Below are 21,237 nucleotides of genomic sequence, written 5' to 3'. Positions count from 1 at the left end.
AAGAAGGGGTCTGGCAACAGGGCAAGTGACAGTGCCACAAATCTCGCTGTGCTGAGAATCAGCCAGTTTCCTTAAACACCCTTGGACTGGTGCAAGCCTTTAATCTCCAGACCTATGAAAAAGTGATATATTTGGACAGTTTTTTTGACAGTGTTCTCACCGCGTTCTTGAAGGGTCTTCCTGCGCTCTCCCCAATGGCAACCCTCCAGGGTCTCCGCAGTAGCTGTTTGTCTGTTGAACGGATGAGTAGCTGAGCCCTCCCATGGGCTGCTTCCTAGACGGCTTCCGTGGAACTTGGCCTGTGTCTGCTGCAGGGAAGGGGAAATCCTCACCATTCACACAGTGCACCGGGATGACCTTTAATCTTGGGTCCACCCCTTATCGGCTCCTAACAAGGAAGGAGCGCACCTACCGGGCGCCCTTACCATTGTTGGTGCAGCCAGCCTCGGACGCCTCGGACTCAGATGGTAGCAGTCTTCGTTAACAGTAAGTCAGAGGACGCAGAATACGCCGCTGCCTTTTATTTTTTGATTGATTGATTTATTTTTGGCTGCGTTGGGTCTCCGTTGCTGCGCGTGGGCTTTCTCTAGTTGTGGCGAGCGGGGACTGCTCTTCGTCACGGTGCGCGGGCTTCTCATCGCTGTGGCTTCTCGTTGTGGATCACGGGCTCTAGGCTTGTGGACTTAAGTAGTTGTGGCACGTGTACTCAGTGGTTGTGGCTCGCGGGCTCTAGAGCGCAGGCTCAGTGGTTGTGGCTCGCGGGCTTAGCTGCTCCGCGGCATGTGGGATCTTCCTGGGCCAGGGCTTGAACCCGTGTCCCCTTCATTGGCAGGCTGATTATTAACCACTGTGCCACCAGGGAAGCCCCATGCCCGCTGCCTTTTAGATGATCGGCTAAATGGAAACAAGGTTTAACAATTCTTGGAGAAGTCTAGACTCCAGAGAAAAACATCTCCAGCTCCTGCGGGCTGCAGCCACATGTGAGAGGCTTGCTTGCAGAAGGCTTCTGGCTGCCCTGGTGACTCAAGTTGACCGAGACTGTTGTGCAGGTGAACAGAGGCTGCCATGAAGGCTGTGCCAGCAGGAAACCAGGGCGCCTTCAGAAGCGTTCTCAGAAAATTCCAGAATCACCCCACTCCTTCACCTCCCCAAGAGCGGACAGTTTTACATTAAGCCAAAAAGCTTGACATTGAGTAACATTTTTGTGTTACCCATTCTTCTTACCTTTCCGTACCTTTGATAGCTTCCTAGAATGACCTGGGGAAGTCAGCTCTGGAGTTAGGACTGCGAAGATGCTGAGAGCTAACTTAGCATCTGTTTTCAGAGGAGGGGCCTGATCCCAGAGAGACCCCCCAACTCTTAGTTCATTGTTCGCACTACTGCATGTGTGAACACAACCCCAATACCCACAGGGAACCCCAAATAAATGCAGCCTCGGACTAAGACTCAGAACGTAGCCGTTGTGGTCCCATCTCTGCAGCTAGTGCGTATCTTTGGGTAACTTCTTTATAGTCTCTGGCCTTGATTCCTGCACCTAGGAAACCTCCCTTTGTCAGGGATTGTTGTAACGGACCCGAGTATGAAAACCTTCGCTGTTCCCAAAGCCCAAATACAAGTGCAGACCATTGCCCTGCGGATGACGAGCTGACCCAGACCCCCGGCCTGAGTTTTCCACCTGACGGCAGGGCCTCCACTGCTTTCTGAAGCTCCCGAGGTTCCCACCTGTGCGTCCCCCGCCATAGTCGGTGACTCCGAATTCCGGCAGTGCTGCCGTATCATCACGGGGCTGCACATCCAAGAAGGCAAGATGGAGAATCACAGATTACTTCCACAAGCAAGTTTACCACACCAAAAAAAAAAGTTTCCTTCCAGTCTGGCCCGATAATAAAAGACGTGCGGCTCTGCCACAGTTCATGGTCACATGCACTGAAGGTCCCTCTGGACCCGCAGGGCTCAGTCGCGCACACGCCCCGTCGAACCCTGTGGCCGTGCAGTGGATGAGCCCTGGTCGGGGGACAGACAGCTTGTTCCTTCAGATGCCGAGTGGGGACCTCGGTCCTTCCTCTGAGGACGTCGTCACGCTCAAAGGCCCCTCCAGCTCCCACGTTCTGTTACAACCTGGGAAATGGGCTTGGCTCATTTTTTTTTTCTTCTTTTTTTTTTTTTTGGCCGCGCCATGCAGCTTGCAGGATCTTAGCTCACCAAACAAGGATCGAACCCACGCCCTCGGCAGCGAAAGCACGGAGTCCTAACCACTGGACCGCCAGGGAATTCCCAGCTCATCTTTTTAAGTTATGAATTTTCTCAAGAAATAGCATAGGATTCTGGAAATATTATGGCCTCAGCAGTCAAGACCTTTCACCCAGTTCTTACTGCTGCCCAAGAAAGGCCCGGGCAGAGCTTTGATTTATTTCTTCCAAAAACAAAGCAGCCCCTTTCCGGCTGCCGCTCCCACAGGGAGAGCCGCCCTCTGCAAGAGTCGCTGGCTTCCTAGTGTTTTATCATTTTAGTCCCTCCTCCTTCTCCCATCATTACCAGATCAACGAAGAATCCAAGTAAAACCATACGGTAATCTCTGGCTTTTCTATGGGCATCGCTGTGAGGTTGACATGTCCTGAACTTTACCCTAAAAGGCTGAAGCAGAGTGCCAGCCTGGTGTTGACAGCTGGTGCAGCTGGAAAGGTTACATTCCTCGGCCCTGACGTGTGGATTTGTATTATCCCAGAGCAGAAATCATTCAGAGGCACCACCTTTTCTGTGCCTGTAACTGGAGCGTTGCGTGACGTTGTAAAATGATGGAAACAGCTCCAAGTCGGCCACCGACTCCCCTGTGATGCCTGCGGGGGGCGGCTCATCTGCTGGCCACTGGTTCTCAAACGCTGACACGTTCCAGAGCCACCTGGAAGGCTCGGGAAGGCACAAGGGGTGGGGTGGGGGGCTCATGATTCCGCGAAGACATCTGGATTTCTGGCAAGTTCCAGGGCTATTTACTAGTGGTTCAGGGACCACATTTTGAGAACCGCTTAGGCAATGATACCTAAGAATGAGGGGGGACCACAGGTAGCAGTTCTATGACTGCAGGAAGTCAGAGCATATGCTGAGTGACCAACCGGTTTGCCTGGGACTTGAGGGGCATTGAATTCTGTCCTCTCAAAATCTTTGTTGTAGCTGATCCCCAGCACCTGTGAACGTGACCTCATCTGGAAATAGGGTCTTTGCAGACGTAGTTAGTTAGGATGAGGTCATACTAGAGTAGCGTGGGTCCTGAGCCAATGACTAGTGTCCTTATAAAAAGCGGAAATCTGGACTCAGAGAGACATACACAGAAGGAAGAACGCCATATGAGGACAGAGGCAGACACGTGCAGCAGTGATGCAGCTACGTGCCAAGGGATGCCAGGGATTGCCAGCCACCACCAGAAGCCGGGGGAACGTGGAACTGATTCCCCTCGGAGCCTCCAGACATCTGGATTTCAGACTTCTGGCCTCATATCTGGGAGAGAATACATTTCTGTTGTTCTAAGCCACCCCATTTGTGGTACTTGTTGTGGCCGCCCTCGGGGGTCCCACAAGGTCAGACTTTCACTTTGAAAACCAGGACAGTCCCTGGCAAACCAGAACGAGCTGGTCACCGTAAGCGTGATCAAGCGAAGTTCACACGGCCGGAACTCTCAGGTTTACAGAGGAGGAAGCTGATGCTCTGAGAAGTTGTGGCCTGCTGTCCTTGGTCCACTCGGGCCATGCTCACTGGACACCACAGACTGGGGTGGCCCATGACAATGGAGGTTTTTCTCTCATCGTTGGAGGCTGGGAAGTCCAAGATCAAGGCGCCGGCAGACTGGGTCTCGGAGAGGCCTGCCCCCTGGCTTACAGGCATGGTCCTCATGTGGTGGGAGGGATGAGGGAGCTCTCGGGGTCTTCATTAGGCACGGGCCCATTCGTGAGGCTCCACCCTTATGACTGCGCACCTCCCGAAGATCCCAGCGCCTCACACCACCACACTGGGGCTTAGGATTTCAACCTATGAATTCGGGGGACGCAAACATTCAGTCTGTGACGCCTGCCAAGGGTCACCTCGCATTCGTGTGAGAACCTAGAACACGAGCCTTCTAAGAGTGGACCACGGCCCCCAGATGCTTCACGTACACGTGAGTGCGGACACACGTGTGCACTGTTGGGCCGCACCCCGCAGGCCTACAAGACTGCAGAAAGAGCCCAGAGTCAGCAGCACAGACATCAGTGGTCTGATGGATGTGGGAGCTTACACGTCTGAAGCAAGGTCCCGGAGCGACACCCCACCATGTGAGGCTGACAGTGGGCAGGACGTGGAGGCAGCCTTCGCTTCCGGTGGGGAAGGGGAGATGACCAGTTATGGGGGGAATTGACGTCAGGTTGGCTCATTAGTTACCAGGGAAACCAGCAGAAGGGCACACCCCTCACCGCCCCTTTGATAAGAACAGTCACCAGCTGGGGCCTGGGGCACGTAGGTAGGAAGCTCAGTCTGTGCATAGGGTGTAGTCCGGAAGGGGATGTACAGAGAGCAAGAGAGCTGCCATCACGAGAGGCCTGACCGTACAGCACATACGTGAGCGTGTGAGCCGCACTGCAGCCTCAGGTGGGGGTGGGGGGCTTCGTGCAGAGTCACACTGAGTGGGTTCCGGGGCGAGACCTAGATTTTGCATTTCTGACGAGTGCAACGTGATCCCGATGCTGCTGGAAGCTGCCTGGGTTATATAACCCCCTCGGGAAGATGCAGCCCCTGGAATAAAGAAGTGACCTTGGGCTGACTGCTGGGGAGGGTGGAGGACCCAGGTTCTTGCCCTTGCTCTGCCACCTGGGGGGACAGTCCACATTTCTGGATTCACCTTTTTCCATCTGCAAAATGAAGAAGCAGTTGAACCCAATCGGTTTCCACTTACGCCTGTTTCTCGAGCTGGATTCTGATGTTCCACTACAAAATGAAAATTGTTTTAGACAAAAATTTTATTTCAATCTCGAGGTTGTTTTTCCCAACGATTTTTCTTAAATAGGTGACACCTGCAGCCAGTTGTCCAAGTGACTTAACCCCAAATAACATCTATTTTAAGGGCTGCCGGTGCGTCCGGGGGTGAGGGTGAGGGTGAGGGTGGGGCGAGGTGGGTCTCTCTAAGTTGAGAGCAACTGGGGCGGAGCCTGAGCCCCCGCCCCGCCCCCGGCCGCGTTTGCTCTGTCGCCTCCTGGAGTCCGAGGAAGGCACGGACTCTGCGCCCTTTTTCTCCGCATTCCTGACCCGCTGCAGCCCGTACTGGGGTGTAGGTTCCCGAGGCCCTGCCCTAGTGACCTGCAAGCTTGTCCATGGTTTCTTCTCTCACTTTCCGAGATTCCTTTTCGGGTTTTCGGGGTGAAGGGCTATCGGAAAGCGGGGGACTCCGCAGGAGAGGGAGGGGAGCCCGACGCCGGGGTAGGGGCGGGGAGGGGGGGCGGTCGGCGGGGGGAGGGGGAGGCGGAGGCCCGGTGCTCCGCGTGTTAACATCTTAGAGCTCCGCAAGGAAGGGGGTGTGAGAGATGCCACGCGGTTGTCCGCGGCCCCCAAGTCCACGCGCACGCGCCACGGCCTCCCGCGAGGAGGTCGGCCCTTCCTCTCTCCCCCAGATCCCGGCGCCGAGGGCGCGGCGGGCTGCATCTTCCTCGCAGGCTCCCTGCCCGTCCTGCCACCCGCCCCTGATGGGTGACTGGCCACCAACAGCTCCTGTGTTACCTTTCCGGAGGCGCCAATGCTTCCTGGCCGGTGGGCTCCCCACCCCCTCCGGGTGCTAAGAGTCACCAGGCGCCCGGAGCCGGTTCTGGCCTCTCAGGGAAGATGCAATTCCATCCCTCTGTCTACTGGCGGCTCTGTGATGAGTTTCCTCAGCGGGGAGAAGCCGGGTGAAAACTCTGTTTGGGGAAGACTGATCTGCTGATGGGCGCCCCGGCTTCCTTTTCTGGGATGAGGTGAGGGAGGCCAAGGAAACACAAGGAACCACGGAGGAGAGCATCTGCTGCTTAAACTTCTCGACTCCCACCTCACCCCCAGCCCCACCTGGGCGATGCTGTCTATTGAGGGAAAGTGGACAGCACCAACTCTTCCCACAATGGGAACACACTCCAGTCTTGGGAAGCCGGGAAAGGGGGCCCGGAGGCTGGCCTCCTCTTAGCGTTTCCCCCTCTCAGATGAGAGCACCCCTGGGAGGGCGGGGGCGCAGGACGGGAAGCAGGTTAGGGGCGGGGAACTCAGATTCAAAACATAAGGAAGGGACCGAGGGCCACATGCAAATGTTCCGTAAACTCGGATTCGAATATTAGCAGTGGAAAAAGGGTACCACAGCAGATAAAAACATTTAAAATTTTTAAATGGACACTATGAACATCTATATGCCAGTAAATCTGAAAACTTAGATGGATGGTCAATGGAATGGAAGACTATAAATGACCAATAATGACTCGAGAAAAAATACAACGCCCAAACAGAACTGTAAGTGTTAAAGGAATTGAATCCGTAGTCAAAATATCTAACCATATATAAAGCACTAACGGGGCTTCCCTGGTCGCGCAGTGGTTAAGAATCCACCTGCCAATGCAGGGGACACGTGTTCGCGCCCTGGTCCAGGAAGATCCCACATGCCGCGGAGCACCTAAGCCCGTGCACCACAGCTACTGAGCCTGCACTCTAGAGCCTACGAGCCACAACTACTGAGCCCGCGAGCCACAACTACTGGAGACCGCGCACCTAGAGCCCGTGCTGCACAAGAGAAGCCACGGCAATGAGAGGCCTGCGCACCGCAACGAAAAGTAGCCCCCGCTCGCCGCAACTAGAGAAAGACCGCAGGCAGCAATGAAGACCCAACGCAGCCAAAAAATAAGTTAATTACTTTTCAAAAAAATGTTCTCATTGCTCGTGGGTAAACACCAGGTCGCACGGTAGGTGTATCTTAACTTTATAAAAATATGTTTCTGCAAGTGGCCGCAGGGTTTTACATCCCTTCCAGCAGCTCAGGAGTGTCCACCTGCCCTGCATCCTCACCAAGACTTATAATTGGTTGTCTCTTTAAATTTCTGCCATTCTAACGAGATATAGTGATGTCTCGTTGTGCTTTGAATTTGCATTTGAGGGGGAGTTTTTAAAGGATGGGCATATTCTTGGCCTTTGAGGCATTAGATCAGGAAATGTTGAAGACTTAGGTGAAGGAGGAAGAACTGGTGGAGCAAAGTCCAAAACAAGAACAGGAAAAGACAAGCTGGGCATCCTTGGAAAACTGCCAAACGCTGAAGGAATGTTGGAATTGTGCATCTGTAGTGGTTGAGGGCATGGATTCTGGATTCAAATCCCAACTCCACCGCTTACTTGTTGTGTGACCTTGGGCAAGTTGCTTATTCACTCTGCCTCACTTTCCACATCTATGAAATGGGGGTAATAATACCTACCTCTTAAGATAGTTGAGAAAATTAAATGATATAATAAGTCTTCGTTGGTGCCTTACTGTGTAAACACTATGAGAGTCATTATTATTGTCCCCATTTTTGAATTTATTATAATTCTATGTCTTCCCACTACCTGGCCCCTAACAATTTCCCTGAGAGGGAGGGGGAGTGTAGTTACTGTAACCACCTCTAGGGGTCAGGCTTCAGCGCCTTTCACTTACCTAAGCGGCGCAGTATTTGAGGATAGGATATGGGGGACAAGGGGATTCTTTCCAGGACCCACGCGTCCAGCCTTTGCACTACCACCCGTTTCTTCCCTACCCCAATCCAATGTTCCCCCTTGGAGACCTCTGGCCCCTCTTTTGGGAGGGAGATGTCTTATCATCATCTCCTAGAAGTGGATTTGAACTCGGGCAGAGCAGGGAACCCCTGGTCCGTGGGACCTCACACTGAGCAAGCCAGAGGATGTTTTCACCCCTCAACCCAGAAGGCTGAGGTCCCGGCTAGTCCACAGACAGGGCACAGATTCTGGCTAAAGGTGTTCCCTCCCTCCCTGTCCAATAAAAATGGGTCCCAGTCCAGTGGTTCAAGCCACAAACTGGGAAAGGTCTTCAGATAATAGGTTAGATTACAGGTTAAAACACACACGGACACAACAAAGGAACAGATGACAGGTTAACAGACACAAAAGCAAAGGAACAGATAACAGACTAATAGACATACCACAAAGGAATAGATAACAGGTTAACACACACACATCAGTCAGGAAGGACTCGGGAAAAATGAGCAAAGGATATGAGTAAGCAGTAAACAGCAGAGCAAACATGATGTACGTATGGACGATGTTGAGAAGCTGAACACAAATGCACGGGTCTGGGGGGCCTTTGCTTCATCCTGTGGAGTTGAAGGTGTGCTCATGCTTCCCCTGACAATTTTACTAAAGGTGTGGACCCCAAAGGGGGCGAGATTGGCCCCGGGGTTCTTTTGGGAATGTGAAGGTGTTTCCATTTGTCAGAATGACAGAGGAAGGGTAGCCTTCAGTAGGCAGGACCCGAGGATACTTGATACCCTGCAACATGCAATGAGCAATTGTCCCACAGTTTCACCCATAAACGCAGAATTCCCTGGTGGTCCAGTGGTTAGGACTCCGTGCTTCCACTGCAGGGGTTCGATCCCTGGTTGGAGAAGTAAGATCTGACCAGCCTTGTGGCGCAGCCAAAAGAAAAAAAAAAAAAAAGACAGTATTCTTTGCCTGATTTTAAGATACACTGAATTTTCCCAGCATGCAATTTACTAACTAGATGGGAGATTTTACTTAGTTTTCTGAGGGACTTTTCCAAGAGTTATTCATTCACCGTTTCAGAAACTGGGGTCACTAACAACAAAATAACAAATTGCAGAAGGGTGCATATACAATATTGCCACATTGTAAAAATGTGTATTATTTCCCTGTATACAAATAGTAAAGATGTGAAAACGTGCAAAGAAATAATAAACACAAACATCACGGTAGTGGGTATATGTGGGGAGGAAAAGCTTCTGATGACTTCTTTCTTTAAAGAAAATAAATCAACCTGACATAAACATGGCAACACATTAATATTTGACAAACCTGGGTAGTGAGTGTGTCATTGTTCCTTATTCTCTAGAGCTCTCTATGCTCTAAATTGCCCAAAAGGGAGAGAGACTTGACAAAAACAAGAGGCAGGAGGATGGAGGCAGGCAGGTGGGCACTGAATCAGCACACATTTTGCAACTTTCTGACACTGAGCAGCTACTGACAGCTTTTAAGTTTGCATGTTATTGAGATTTTCTAAAAATCAAGGTAGCACCCTCAGCCTGCTCCTTCCACTGTCACCACACTTACGCTGAGCCCATTCCCCCAGTATTTTGTCCCCAACTAGCTGTCATATGTGGCTTAAGATCTCACCTATTTCAAAGTACATGTTAACAATGCTTTGAAGATGATCCACTCAAAGAAATGAGTCTCTACTGGTGAGGTTTTGCCAGTCTTGTGTTTGTATATGTATGTATTGATAGCTATTTAGGGGAGGAGCTCTTCTCAGGCACACATAGATCATGTGAGTCTTGGCAGACCTGACCTCCTTATAATGAAAATCCTGAGTGAGAATTGAGATGTTGCATTGGGAATGGGGAATAGAGGTTAAAATTGCAGACATCTTATCGACAGGTTCACTTTTTACCAATTCTCTGAGGCCTGTGACTGGTCATTTTTCAGTATGCTTTGCAGAAAATACCCCAAATCACTGCTGTTTTGAATTCTGCCCACATCCCCTGTGTGCATTGTCTGTGGGCCCTGGCATAGTAACGGCAAACACAAATTAAAGATAAGACACTCTGAAAATAATGAGATCCCGCTACACACCTAGCAGAATGGCTAAAATCCAAAACACTGACACCACCAAGTGCTGGCAAGATTGCGGAGTAGCAGGAGCTCGCATTCATCGCTGGCAGGAATGCAAGCGGTGCAGCCGCTCTAGAAGACCGTTTGGCAGTCTCTTCAAAATTCAACATACTCTTAACCATATGATCCAGACTCGCTGGATACATACTGCTGATATTTACCCAAAGGAGCTGAAAACTGATCTCCATGCAAAAACCTGCCCATGAATGTTTATAGCAGCTTTATTCGTAATTGCCTTAACTTGGAAGCAATCAAGATGTATCTTGTTCAGTAGGTCAGTGGATAAACTGTGACGCAGCCAGACAATGAAATATTATTCAGCGCTAAAAGGAAGTGAGCTATCAGGCCACGAAAAGACGTAGAGGAAATGCAAGGGCATATTACTCATTAAAAGAAGCCAATCTGAAAAGACGACATACTGTATGATTCCAACTAGAGGACATTCTGGACAAGGCAAAACTGTGGAGACGGTGAAAGGATCAGTGGTTGCCAGGGGTTGGGGCGGGGGGAGAGGGATGAATAGGCAGAGCACAGAGGATTTTTAGGGCAATGAAAATACTCTGTATGTATATGTATGATGCTATAATGATGGATACATGTCATTATACGGTTGTCAAAACTCGACACCAAGAGTGAACTGTAATGCAAACTGTGGACTTCGGGTGATAGCGATGTGTCAATATAGGCTCATCAGCTACAAGAAACGTACCGTCTGGGTGTGGTGCTGATGGTGGGGGAGACGGTATACGTGGAGGTGGGGAGGGTATGGGAACCTTCTATACTTTTGTTCAATTTTGCTATGAACCTAAAACTGCTCTGAAAAATAAAGCCTATATTTAAAAAAATAATAAGGGGCTTAATTTTCCCAGGTGAATACAAGGGAAGAGACCCCCCTTCCCCTTTTTCTTCCAGAATTTCTTTGTCTTTTTCACATGTATGGGCGCCATTTTTTTTTTTAACATCTTTATTGGAGTGTAATTGCTTTACAGTGGTGTGTTACGTGCACCTTTTTAATGGCTAAAGAAACCTCTTGCCAATCTAATACTCTGAAGGTTTCCTGTAGCAGCTGGGAGCTATCTGTTTGAAACATAATGTCCCACCTCCCAGTTTCCGGGGAGGAGAGGGGCTTAACTTCAGCTGCCACCTTACTCTGAACTGCAAAGCCTATTAATTTTCTCGTATCTGGGCATAAAGATACGAGAAAATTATATCTTGAGAACATGTACATAATGAGTATGTCTGCCTGACTCTGAAAGGCTGAGCCTTCTCTGTCTCTGCAGTCACTGTACAGATTGCCTGGGACGCATCATCTCTTGGGTTAATGCTTAGTCAGTAATACGACTGTTCTCTCTCTTCAACCTATATGGACAGGCTCTCTGGGTTGGGAGATTTTGTTTTGAATTCCATTTCCCCAGCAGGGCCCATGTCCGGAAGCAAACGTTAGAATGTGTGGTTTGGCCAGTGTGGATGCCCGTGGGGATGGCAGTCAGGCCAGGCCCCCTGGCAGGCCTGTCCTTGGATGCAAGGGTGACATGCAGGTGGTAGTGTCTGCACTACATGTGCCAGCCTCCCAGAGCAGGGACAAGGTCACCCCTGTGCCTCCATTGTCCATGACCTCCTTTTCCTGGACCTGAAGTGTCTCATCCGTGAAACGGTGATAAAAATCTTCTTTCCTAAGAACAGCTCAGACTGCTCCCCGCACCCGCGTCCTCTCTGCCCTGTCCTCTGTGAAGCCCCCTGGGGTCACCATGGCTTGGATGAGCTCTCTCTCCTTCGAGCTCAGGGTTGGCCCCTTGCCCCAGCTAACCGCCCTGCTTTGTTCTCCGCGTGCACGTCTCATCCCCCCGGCAATTTGGGGGTGCGCATCTTGTGGCCTCAGTGTTGACTCTGTTCATTCCACAAACAATCTTTGAGCCTCTGTTATGTGCCAAGAACGTCTGTGCCCTGAGAAAGTCCCACGCTGGGATGAGGCTGCGTGTTTCTGTAAACCCGTCCTTGCCGTCCAGGGTGGTCTGGGTGCAGAGCACTGTGGCCCACCGGCGAGTGGGGTTTGAGTCAGGGCGGGTGACACCTCAACGGATCAAGGGTGAGCACAGACTGGGCGGAGAGGGGCAGAGGTAGAGGGACAGCATTCTGGGGGGCAAAACAGCAGAAGTGGAGTCTGCAGGACCATAGCCTGGCATAGAGATGTAGGGGCAGCCCAGGGTGCTGCTGGAGCAGAAAATTTAAGGTGGGGCTGGGAGCTAAGACCGAAGTGTAACAGAGCAGGACCCTATTGGACCTTCCCGACAGACCCCTCCCCCGCATGTCTCTGCCTGACTCTTGTCTGTAGAAAAGCTGTAAGTCTCCCAGGCCTCCCCTGAGTCACAAAAGCCTGGCTCAAGGATTAATGAGTGGAAGGATGTGAACATGTAGTGATAGAGAGAGCAGTGGGGCCAGGAGAACTGGTAAGAATTTGAACGGTAAATCAGCCATGTTGGCTCACAGAATCCTTAGTTCCTCCCTGAAGTACCTAGATAACAGCATCTGAAGCACACTTCCTGAGTTGTTTTACAGATGCTAAAATCCCCCCCAAATGGAAGAAGTTAACTACTTGATGACCATGAGCACGTAGCCCCCAGGCCTACTGGAGCCTGACGATTGATTGATCACGTTAACCCCTGTGACACCACCGCACTCTACCGCACCTGACACCGCCCCACTACCTCACCGTCAGCCAAGCAGAGACACCCTGCAACTCCCCTCCCTCACCCTGCCTATAAAAAAACCTTCCCTGAAACCCAGCAGGGAGTTGCAGCCTTTTGAGCGTGAGCCAGCCGGTTCTCCTTTCATGCCCCTTGCAAGAAACCCTCCTCTGTGGCGAGCTCCAACATTTCGGTTTGTCTGGCCTCCCTGTGGGTAGGGTACACAAACTTGGGATGGACAAGAGCAGCGGGCGGGGGGGCGGGCAGGGGCTGTCTTCTTTGCCCTCTGGAGCAGGGGTCCATCCTTCTTCACTCTAAGAGAAAGCGAACTCAGTAGCAACGTGAGCCTGGGTCCCCGGGTGGGAGAGCGCGCGGCGGGAGGTCTGGTAAGGCTCTGTGCGGAGGAGGGAGGGCGAGGGGAGCCTGAGGAACCCCACCCCTGGGCAGAGGCGTCGGGGGGCGGGGCGGGGCCCACCAGTCCTGACTCAGCAGGGCCGGCGAGAGAGGTGGCCTTGGGGGCTGGCTGGGCTGGCGGGCGCGATAGCACCAGGGAGACCCCCGGGAGGGGGCGGGGAACGGGTTGGGTCCCACGGGCCGGGCGGCCCCTCGCGGGCTTAGCACGCCCGACAGCACTAACGCGCCGGCCCAGCAAATCTTTTGTCGGGGCGGCGCTGAGCCAGCAGGGCGCCGCCCGCTATATCTGGGGCCCCCGCGGGCCGGTGGGACCGCGCACGAGGCGCACCATGGCGCAGCGCTCGGGGAAGGTGAGTGCCCACTCTAACCTCTCGCGTCCGTCCGCCGCCGCCCAGGGTGACCGCAGGGGCCCAGACACCCGCCCTCATTGCTCTTTGTGCTGAGGATGGGGGCCGGGGACAGGTGCGGCCAACCCGCTTGATGCCCTTTGCCTCTGACAACCCCGAGCAGAGTGCGCTAAATTTCTGAACAAAACGGGGTGCCTGGCCCCGGCTGAGGGCCTCTGTGATGTGGATGGGGAGTTCTTCCACCCAGTGTCTCCAGCACTGGCTCTGCGGCGCCAAGCCCCTGCCCCAGAGCCCAGCGCAGGGACGGGGCTCAGACCTAAGGGGTGCCGGGGTTGGAGTGGGGATCCTCGACTTGCCCTGCAGCCCTTGGGCCCCGCTTCTTTGCCTGAGGCTGTTCGAACGTGGCTGCTCCTTCCTCAGGATCTGCTCACGGGCACTTGGGGCAGGTTCTCTGCAAAATGTTGAAATTTGAGGGACCTTCGAATCCTGTGGGTGACCAGTTGTCCTTGAATATCTGGGGGCGGGGGGAGCCCTCCATCAGGCCTGCCTTGTGCAGGAAGAGTGGCAAGTTTGGATCTCTACCCCCTTCCCTGGCTCCCTATTCTAGCTAAGCTGAGACTGCCTTTGGTTTCCAGGGGCTACATTCAAGGTTAGTGGGTGAGAGCATTACTGTATCTGTCTGCGGGGGCTGGGTTATGCCTCAGCGACAACGCCGAGAGCTCACCTCCACTGTGGTCTGCACACCCTCCTCTGTGCTGCAGAGGGACACCTTGATATCAGCAGAGGGAAAGGGAGAGGCGAGAAGTGGTGCGTGGTGTTCAAACGTCCACGTCCACACACATCCCTTTGGCCAAAGCGTCTGGCCTCGCCTAACTCCGAGGGGCCCAGAGGAGCAGTTCCACCATCAGTGACAGTACACATACATCATGACCACAGTTACTGGGCCCCAGGCAACATTACTTTGCCAGGGCCCTTCTAGGAGCACAATTCTTGAAACCCAAAGAGTTATTGAGAGTTGGAATTTTCGGTTCCTCTGCAGAAAGTGAGTGAGTTTTGGGGTTGGTATGGTTCTTCTGTTTGTTTTTGTTTTGTTTTGTTTTTATTGAAGTACAATTGACTAACAAGACTTTATTAGTTTCAGGTGTATAACATTGTATATTTTTTTATACATTATCAAATGATCACCACAGCAAGTCCAGTGACCATCTGGTTCATGTTTAGTTTGGGAACAGGGACTACCCATCAGTGCAACACCACCATAGGACACAGTGTCTGAACTGAGCGCCGGGTTAGAAAGCTCCAGGTCTGACACATGCATGTCACCCAGAGGAGGGGCCTAGGACACAAAGGGACGGGGTTACATTGAAAAAGCCCTCTTTGGAGCCTTTAATCCCGTGCCAGGCCCTGACTTGGCTCGTTGGATTCAATATCTCCTGTTAAGGGGCCCAGTCTCGGAAACCTGACTTTCTGGAAAGTGAATATTCGGTTATAGGGTTGTAGGTGAAGTGTTTTCTTTTGAAACATTTCGTTGGATGTTATGTTTTAACAATAAACAAAAATTGAGTTTAAAAAATGCAGTGGGAGTTTGAAAAGACCCTGTTTTCAAACGGGCCCCTGGACAAAGGGGAAATCCCTGTCCCCTCATATCTTCTGAGATCCGTCTGCTCAACCATGGCCTCCTGGGGTGGGGCGAGCCGGGTGCTGGGTCTGACCTCAACCCGCCATCCAGGCGTTCCCTCACCCAGGCAACAGCGCCTACTGCATGCCACAGGTCGGGGCTCCAGGGCCTGGGAATTGGGGTTCAGTGGTGGATGCTGGGCCACAGGAGGGAAGCCCCTGACTCCTGGGTCCTCTAACCTGGCCTTTCTAGATTACTCTCTACGAGGGCAAGCACTTCACGGGGCGGAAGCTGGAGGTCTTCGGGGACTGTGACAACTTCCAAGACCGAGGCTTTATGAACCGGGTGAACTCTGTCCGTGTGGAGAGTGGGGCCTGGGTCTGCTTCGATCACCCCGACTTCCGGGGCCAGCAGTTCGTCCTGGAGCACGGCGACTACCCCGACTTCTACCTCTGGAACAGACACAACGACCACATGGGCTCCTGTCGGCCTGTTGGAATGGTGAGTGGGCCTGGGCCACTCCACTTGGCCGGGGTGGGGGCGGTTCCTGCTGGAGTGACCCAGGGCCCAGTTAGGCCTGGTTAGACGTGGGATGAGTAATCGGGGGGTGGGGGTGGGGGGAGCAGGGCCCTCCCAGCTTTAGGAACGGATGAGACTGTGAGATCTTTAAGCCCGAGAGATGTCCCCACACAGACCCAGCCACTCCCATGCGTGGGGACCCAATAGGAAAGCCCCTGGGAGTTTTCATTCCTGCATTTTCAGCCATGTATCAGGAAACCACTTTCAATTTCTGATGCCAAAATCTTGCTGAGTTTTCCACTTAAAATGCTATTGAAAACATGAGAGGTTTGGCTCTGCAACCAGATAGGGGAGCATTCAGCTAAAGTAAGGCTGATGTGGTCCTGGTGCGTCCACCCAAGCAGGTCATCTTCTAGTGCTTTTCAGGAGCCTTCAATGGAGTGGCCGACGGAGGAAGCTTAGGTATCACTGGCCAGGCAGCGGGAATTGGGGGGCAGGAGCCAGCAGGTGGCTGCCTTTTCACAGGGCCACCCAGTACGTGCGGGAGAGCCAATGAGAGGTGTCACTCCCCCATGGCGATGTTGCCCTCAGGGTATAGGGTTTGAGACTGGGCATTCCCATTCCTTAGAATTTTTCCATCTTAAAGTCCTAACTGACCTTCTGTGAGCTCCAGAAGCTAGGGTGGGAAATGGCTGGTTCCCGAGACCAGGGGTGTACAACTTATCAGAGAGTCTCGGCCCTGTGTCTGCGGGAGGACCCTCTCCTGGACGGACATCTGAGGACCCCCAGGGGAGGGGCCTCCTGTGTGGAAACCCCTCTCTTTTCTACATGGGTTGCAAAACCAGCTGGGCGTTGGCCTCTCAAATTCTAAGAATGCTTTCTTAAGATTTCCACCAGGTCACGGACATTTGGAAAAAAGAATTAACATGGCTGGCCCTGGATCTTGCATAATGCTATTTATATGAAAACTACCCTGGGTATCTTTCGAATGCTGTTCTCGGAAGAGCTGTCCTTGGGGCCAGCTGTGGCGCAGACCCAGCCCCCGCCGGCGCCAGAGCCCGTGGGGAGCTGGCCCACCTCGGTCTTTGGAAATACGGGGAATCTTATGGGGAGATGTATGTCCTCGTCCCAGGGAGCCAGCAGGGATTTCAGCAAATGAGATCCCTGTTATTTGTTTTAGATTTTTGGCTTCGTGTTTTAATAAACGTTCTATTACAGTTTGTAAAATATTATCATTTAAAGGCTGCCAGTGGCCTGTGGCCCAGGAGCGGGTGAAGGGCAGAGGAATGCGGTGGTATGTCTGGGGCAGGAGGAAGCCCAGTGGCCCAGGCCGGTCCGAGGGCGGCCGCTGTCCCAGGAGATCTGGCCCTCTCTGGACCTTGGGTTCTGCAGTTGAAGAACGAAGTGACTGGACTGGTTCAGGGGCTCTGAATCTTTTTAAACTAATAGACCCCTTTCATCCAACCAAATCTCATACGCAAGAATGAGCGGCAGTTCTGGTCTGAGGGGCGTGCGTTGAGGTCGGGGTACTCACCGGCCCCCCAGCCCAGGAACTCACGGGTGCCCTGGGTGCTGGATGGGTCCAAGCTCCTGCCCACACGGGCTCCTGTTTATGACGGGAAACGTCACCACTGTTCACCCTCTTTCCTTCCTCCACTTGTGGGGGGCCCACAGCATGGGGAGCATTTCCGCCTAGAAATCTTCGAGGGCTGCAACTTCACGGGCCAGTGCCTGGAGTTCAAGGACGACTGTCCCTTCCTTCAGAGTAAGGGCTGGACCAAGAACTGGGTCAACGCCATCAAGGTGTACGGGGACGGCGCGTGAGTAGAACCCGCGTGGCCGCTGACCACAGTTCCCCGCCTGCCGGGCTGGATCAGACCCCAGCAGGGGGGCCGCCTGTCCCCTGCCCAGAGACCTTTTCCCTCCCCCATCTGTCCCCCTGGCCCAGGAAAGCCATGGTGAGGGGACACAGGGCCCCAAAGGCCCCCCTCGATGGCAGGAGGGCACTTTGCAGCCCTAGCCGTTTTCTATGACTGGGCTGAGCTCATGGACTGCGCTTTGGTTTTCTCGAGCTGGGAGAAGTCTGCTCTGGCAAGGGTGGGCCTGCCCACATGCTCACCCGTTATTTACTCCGAACTGGACCTCTCCTACCACACGCCCAGCCCTGCCGCGGTGGCCTCCCGGGGAGATGATGTCACAGTGGCTCACTTCTGGGGGATGGAGAGCGGCTGGGAGGCTTTTCCCCAGGCCCAGGGGGGCTCGTCCGCCCTAGCCCAAGAGAGCCGTCAGAACCCTGTGCTTCTGTCGACTCCCGCACACCGGGTTCCTTCCACCAGCCAAGGGCATCTGAACGCCCATTGTGCACACCCTTTGTGCCAGTTTCACAGCCCCTGCTCACACCCCATCTGCCCAGCTGAGTGGAGAGCGTTGCCCCATTTTACAGAGGAGCAAGCTGAGACCCAGAAAGTTACCCCACCCCGCTGGGAGTGGCCCCACTGGGATTGCAGCCAGGCCTTTGGCTTCAAGTCAGACTGTCCCTGATCTAGAGCTGGGTGTCTCCCCAGATCTCAGCCCCATGTCCCAGGAGAAGAGCCCCGAGACGTGCGTCCCAGGAGCCTGGCTCTTCTCCCAGCAGCTACGGGAGCCCTTTGCCGTCTGTGTTTCTGAGGCACGGGATCAGGGTGCAAGCGAATGGTCATGGGAGGGACTGAAGGAGGACGTGGCCGAGCTGGAGGAAGAACTCCCCACCTTCCCCTGCGAGGTCAGATGTTGGCTGCTGGGCCCTGGGCCCCTGACCCAAAGGCCTTTCAGAAATTCCAGGTTTGCCCTCAGTCAATGGCACCTGGCAATCCGGGGGTAGAATTCCAAAACGACCATTTGCTGGCTAAGTTGTGTCTTGTGAGGCCAGAGTCATACCTTTGTGTAGAAGGTGTCCTGAGCCCCGAGGCCCAGTCCCCCTCCAGCCACCCCCGGGACTCCAGGGGCTTGTTAAGAGAAAAAGGCAGGAAGGTAGGAGCTAAGATTTGACTGTAGGGACTTCACCCCCCACTTCACCTAAGCGGAGATGGTGCTCAGAGGGGCGAGGACTCCGTGGGGCACTGCCTGCAGTGGGTCCCACGTCTGGACCCAGGCTCTGCTCCGCTCCCCATGGAGCCCTCGTCCTTGGCCTCCTGTGACTTTAACTTGTAAAAAAAAAATGTAAGCCCTTGGCAAGGAAAAGCTGCCCAGTGGTGCCCCCCAGGGTCCCCTAGTGTGGGCGTGACCTCCTTCGAGGGCTTTCCGGGCATCTGAGGTTGGGGGTGCAAGGTGGGTCTCCCCACACCTCCTACCTGCCAGAAGCCATTTTCTTTGGGTCCCAAGTCGCTCAGGAATGGCCTGTCCCCACAGACCCGTGTCCTGAAGGGCACCTGGAAGAGATATGCCAGCACCTCGAGGCCCACTTCCCAAGGGTGCAGTCCTGGTGCCGACGGCGGACAGCGCGCCCCTCCCTCCCACTGCAGGAAGCAGGGGAGGGTGAGGGGTTCCCGTGGAGGCCTAGCCGGTCCCTTCCTCTTCTTCCTTTTGGGGACGCCCATATGCTCCAGGGCAGCCCAGGACACTGCTGAGGGTCCTTCCCAGCTCCTCCAGGGAGGGAGGGAGGGGCTGACTCCCTTGGAGGTGCCTCAGGCCACGGCCTCAGCATGTGCGCGGAGTGTGGGGAGGTCATGGGCAGGGTGGGGGATGCGGTGGGCACGGGGAGGCCGGCGGGGCAAGGGGTGGGGAGAGGCCAAACTGGACCCGGCCTGCCCAGTGCTCCCCACTCACTCCCACTCTCCACCTCTCTCTCACGCCCGACCCCTGACCCTCAGCGGACTGTGCCAGGCTCCGGATGTGGGGTTGGGACGGGGGAGGAGAGGGACGGTGGTGGCAGGTGAGTGGCAGCTGGCCTTGTGCTGGATGGGCTCACAGATTCTGAGGATGTGTCTCCTGGGGAGAAACCTTCAGCACCAGAGTGCTTTGGGGTCCATGGACAAGAACCCTTAGGTCAGAGCACCCCATGGCCTGGGCCAGAAGGGACCCCAGCAGCCAGACCTGGGTGTGTAGCCCCTTTGTCGGGGGCCTGGAGACTGAGGCCTGCTTTGCTTCCCAAGGCCCCCAGCCCCTCCGTGACTGACAGAGAAAAACGCTGTGTTCTATCAGTGGTCAAAGAGAAAGAGGCCAGAGTGAGGTGGAGAGGGCCGCCCTGGACAGAGTGGGTGTGGACCAAGTTGGCTTTGAGGCCTGCCGTGCTCCCCGCCGCCGCCCCCTCGCCCCTCAGCACAGGCTCCAGAGCCCAGCTCAGTGGGGGGGGGGGGTCCCCCTGGCCCTCCCAGCTGCCTGCTTGTCTCAGGGACAGTGGAGGGACGGGGCTGCGACAGCCACGCTCCCCACGTGTCCGGAGGCCTCTCCTCAGATCACACCTCCTGCCCTCCGGTCCGCAGGCAGAGACGACTTTCGGGGGGCCCCATCCCCCCACCGCCCCTTCCAAGAGAGAAACCTTCCCAATTACCTGCAGCCCCATAGCCTCTGGTGATGAGCGGCCCTGTTCTCTCCTGCCCTTGCCCAGAGCCCAGCCATAGGTGCTCCTAAACCAGTCCGTGTCCTTGTCGCCAGTCTCTGCTCCCCGGCCTGTTAGCAGCTGCCCTGGAGCTGGGAGCTGCGATGGGGAGGGAAAGGCTCCCTCATCCGTGCAGCTGCCTCCCTCACCCCTCACCCCACCGCAGGAACCTGTGGTCTGACTGATGTGAGACTCGCCAGGGCCTGAAGCAGGGCTGGGCGCACACGTGGACCCAGGAACACATTTGCTGAACGATGGAACGAATGAATAATAATCAGTTCCCATTCTGTGCCAGGCCCCCTGCCACGTGCTGAGTGCTGTCTGTGCAAACAGCCCTTTTCAGGAGCAGGAAGGAGTGGGGTGTGTGGGCGGGGGAGTGGGAGGATGAGAGTGGACGTGCGTCCTGGAACCACTCCTGGCCCTTGTGATGAACATTCTGGACTGGTCAGTTTCAAATGTCAACTGAGCACCCCTGGGTGCAAAGTGTCTCACCGAGCACTGGCCCGGACACACGGGGCAGTGAAAGGACGGGCGGGAGGTGGGCGGAGAAATAAGCCAAGAACGGGGATGGGGTCACGGGCGGGAAGGGCTGGCCCGGGGCGGAGGGGCGCGGGGCGGCGGCTGCGGGGAAGGAGGGCACGCGCGGCTGTGGTGCCAGGACAGGAGCGGCCGGGCCCTGCGCTGCTCAGCACCGGGCCCTGACCTCTGCCGCCCTCTGGCCTAGGTGGGTCCTGTACGAGGAGCCCAACTACCGCGGCCGCATGTACCTGGTGGAGCGGGGCGACTTCCGCAGCTTCTCCGACTGGGAGGCCCAGAGCGCGCGCGTCCAGTCCCTCCGCCGGGTGGCCAACTTCTTCTAACCGCCCGCCCGCCGGTGTCTGGCTGCGACCAGGAGCGGCCCGGAGAGAGGGACAGTCCCCCCAGCCCGCCCGGGACTCGGACCGTGGGAAATAAACGTCATAAAAGCCAAGCGCTGAGTGACTCCTCTGCCCTTCGTGACCAAGGGACAGCCGGGCGGGGGGCCCCCAGGCCCTGGGCAAGGGGCTGGCAGGACCCCCCAGCGTGGGAGGGATCGACCAGGAAGGGTGGAGGGGGACGTTGCGAGGCACCCGCTGGGGGAGCATTAGGGCTGGAAGGGACCTATAGGTCATGGAGTTCAATCCTGTCACTTCACACGTGAAAAGCCAGCGTCCTACATGGGGAGTCACCACCTCGGGT

The 21,237-nt window shown here is 54.9% G+C and overlaps 1 protein-coding gene across 2 annotated transcripts; it reads left to right on the top strand.

The window, feature by feature from the left end:
* Positions 1-357: 357 nt before the first annotated feature.
* On the top strand, positions 358-20,989 carry CRYGN (crystallin gamma N). 2 transcript variants are annotated; one of them, XM_067747489.1, is made up of 4 exons: positions 358-486; positions 15,177-15,425; positions 17,118-17,263; positions 20,744-20,989. In XM_067747489.1, the coding sequence occupies exons 2-4, from the start codon at positions 15,261-15,263 to the stop codon at positions 20,877-20,879; spliced, it is 447 nt and encodes a 148-aa protein (XP_067603590.1). In that variant the 5' UTR covers positions 358-486; positions 15,177-15,260; the 3' UTR covers positions 20,880-20,989. The 2 variants fall into 2 exon arrangements, with proteins under 2 accessions (XP_067603590.1, XP_067603589.1); XM_067747488.1 differs by lacking the exon at positions 358-486 and adding an exon at positions 13,122-13,309.
* Positions 20,990-21,237: the final 248 nt, after the last annotated feature.

Source organism: Pseudorca crassidens, chromosome 8, assembly GCF_039906515.1.
Source record: "Pseudorca crassidens isolate mPseCra1 chromosome 8, mPseCra1.hap1, whole genome shotgun sequence".
Lineage (NCBI taxonomy): Eukaryota > Metazoa > Chordata > Mammalia > Artiodactyla > Delphinidae > Pseudorca > Pseudorca crassidens.
This window is presented reverse-complemented; position numbering and strand designations above follow the sequence as displayed.

Coding starts and splice junctions, on each gene's coding strand:
- CRYGN (XM_067747488.1), top strand. CDS start 13,289: ATGGCGCAGCGCTCGGGGAAG. Junction 13,310..15,176: donor TGGCGCAGCGCTCGGGGAAG/GTGAGTGCCCAC, acceptor TGGCCTTTCTAG/ATTACTCTCTACGAGGGCAA. Junction 17,264..20,743: donor AAGGTGTACGGGGACGGCGC/GTGAGTAGAACC, acceptor CCTCTGGCCTAG/GTGGGTCCTGTACGAGGAGC.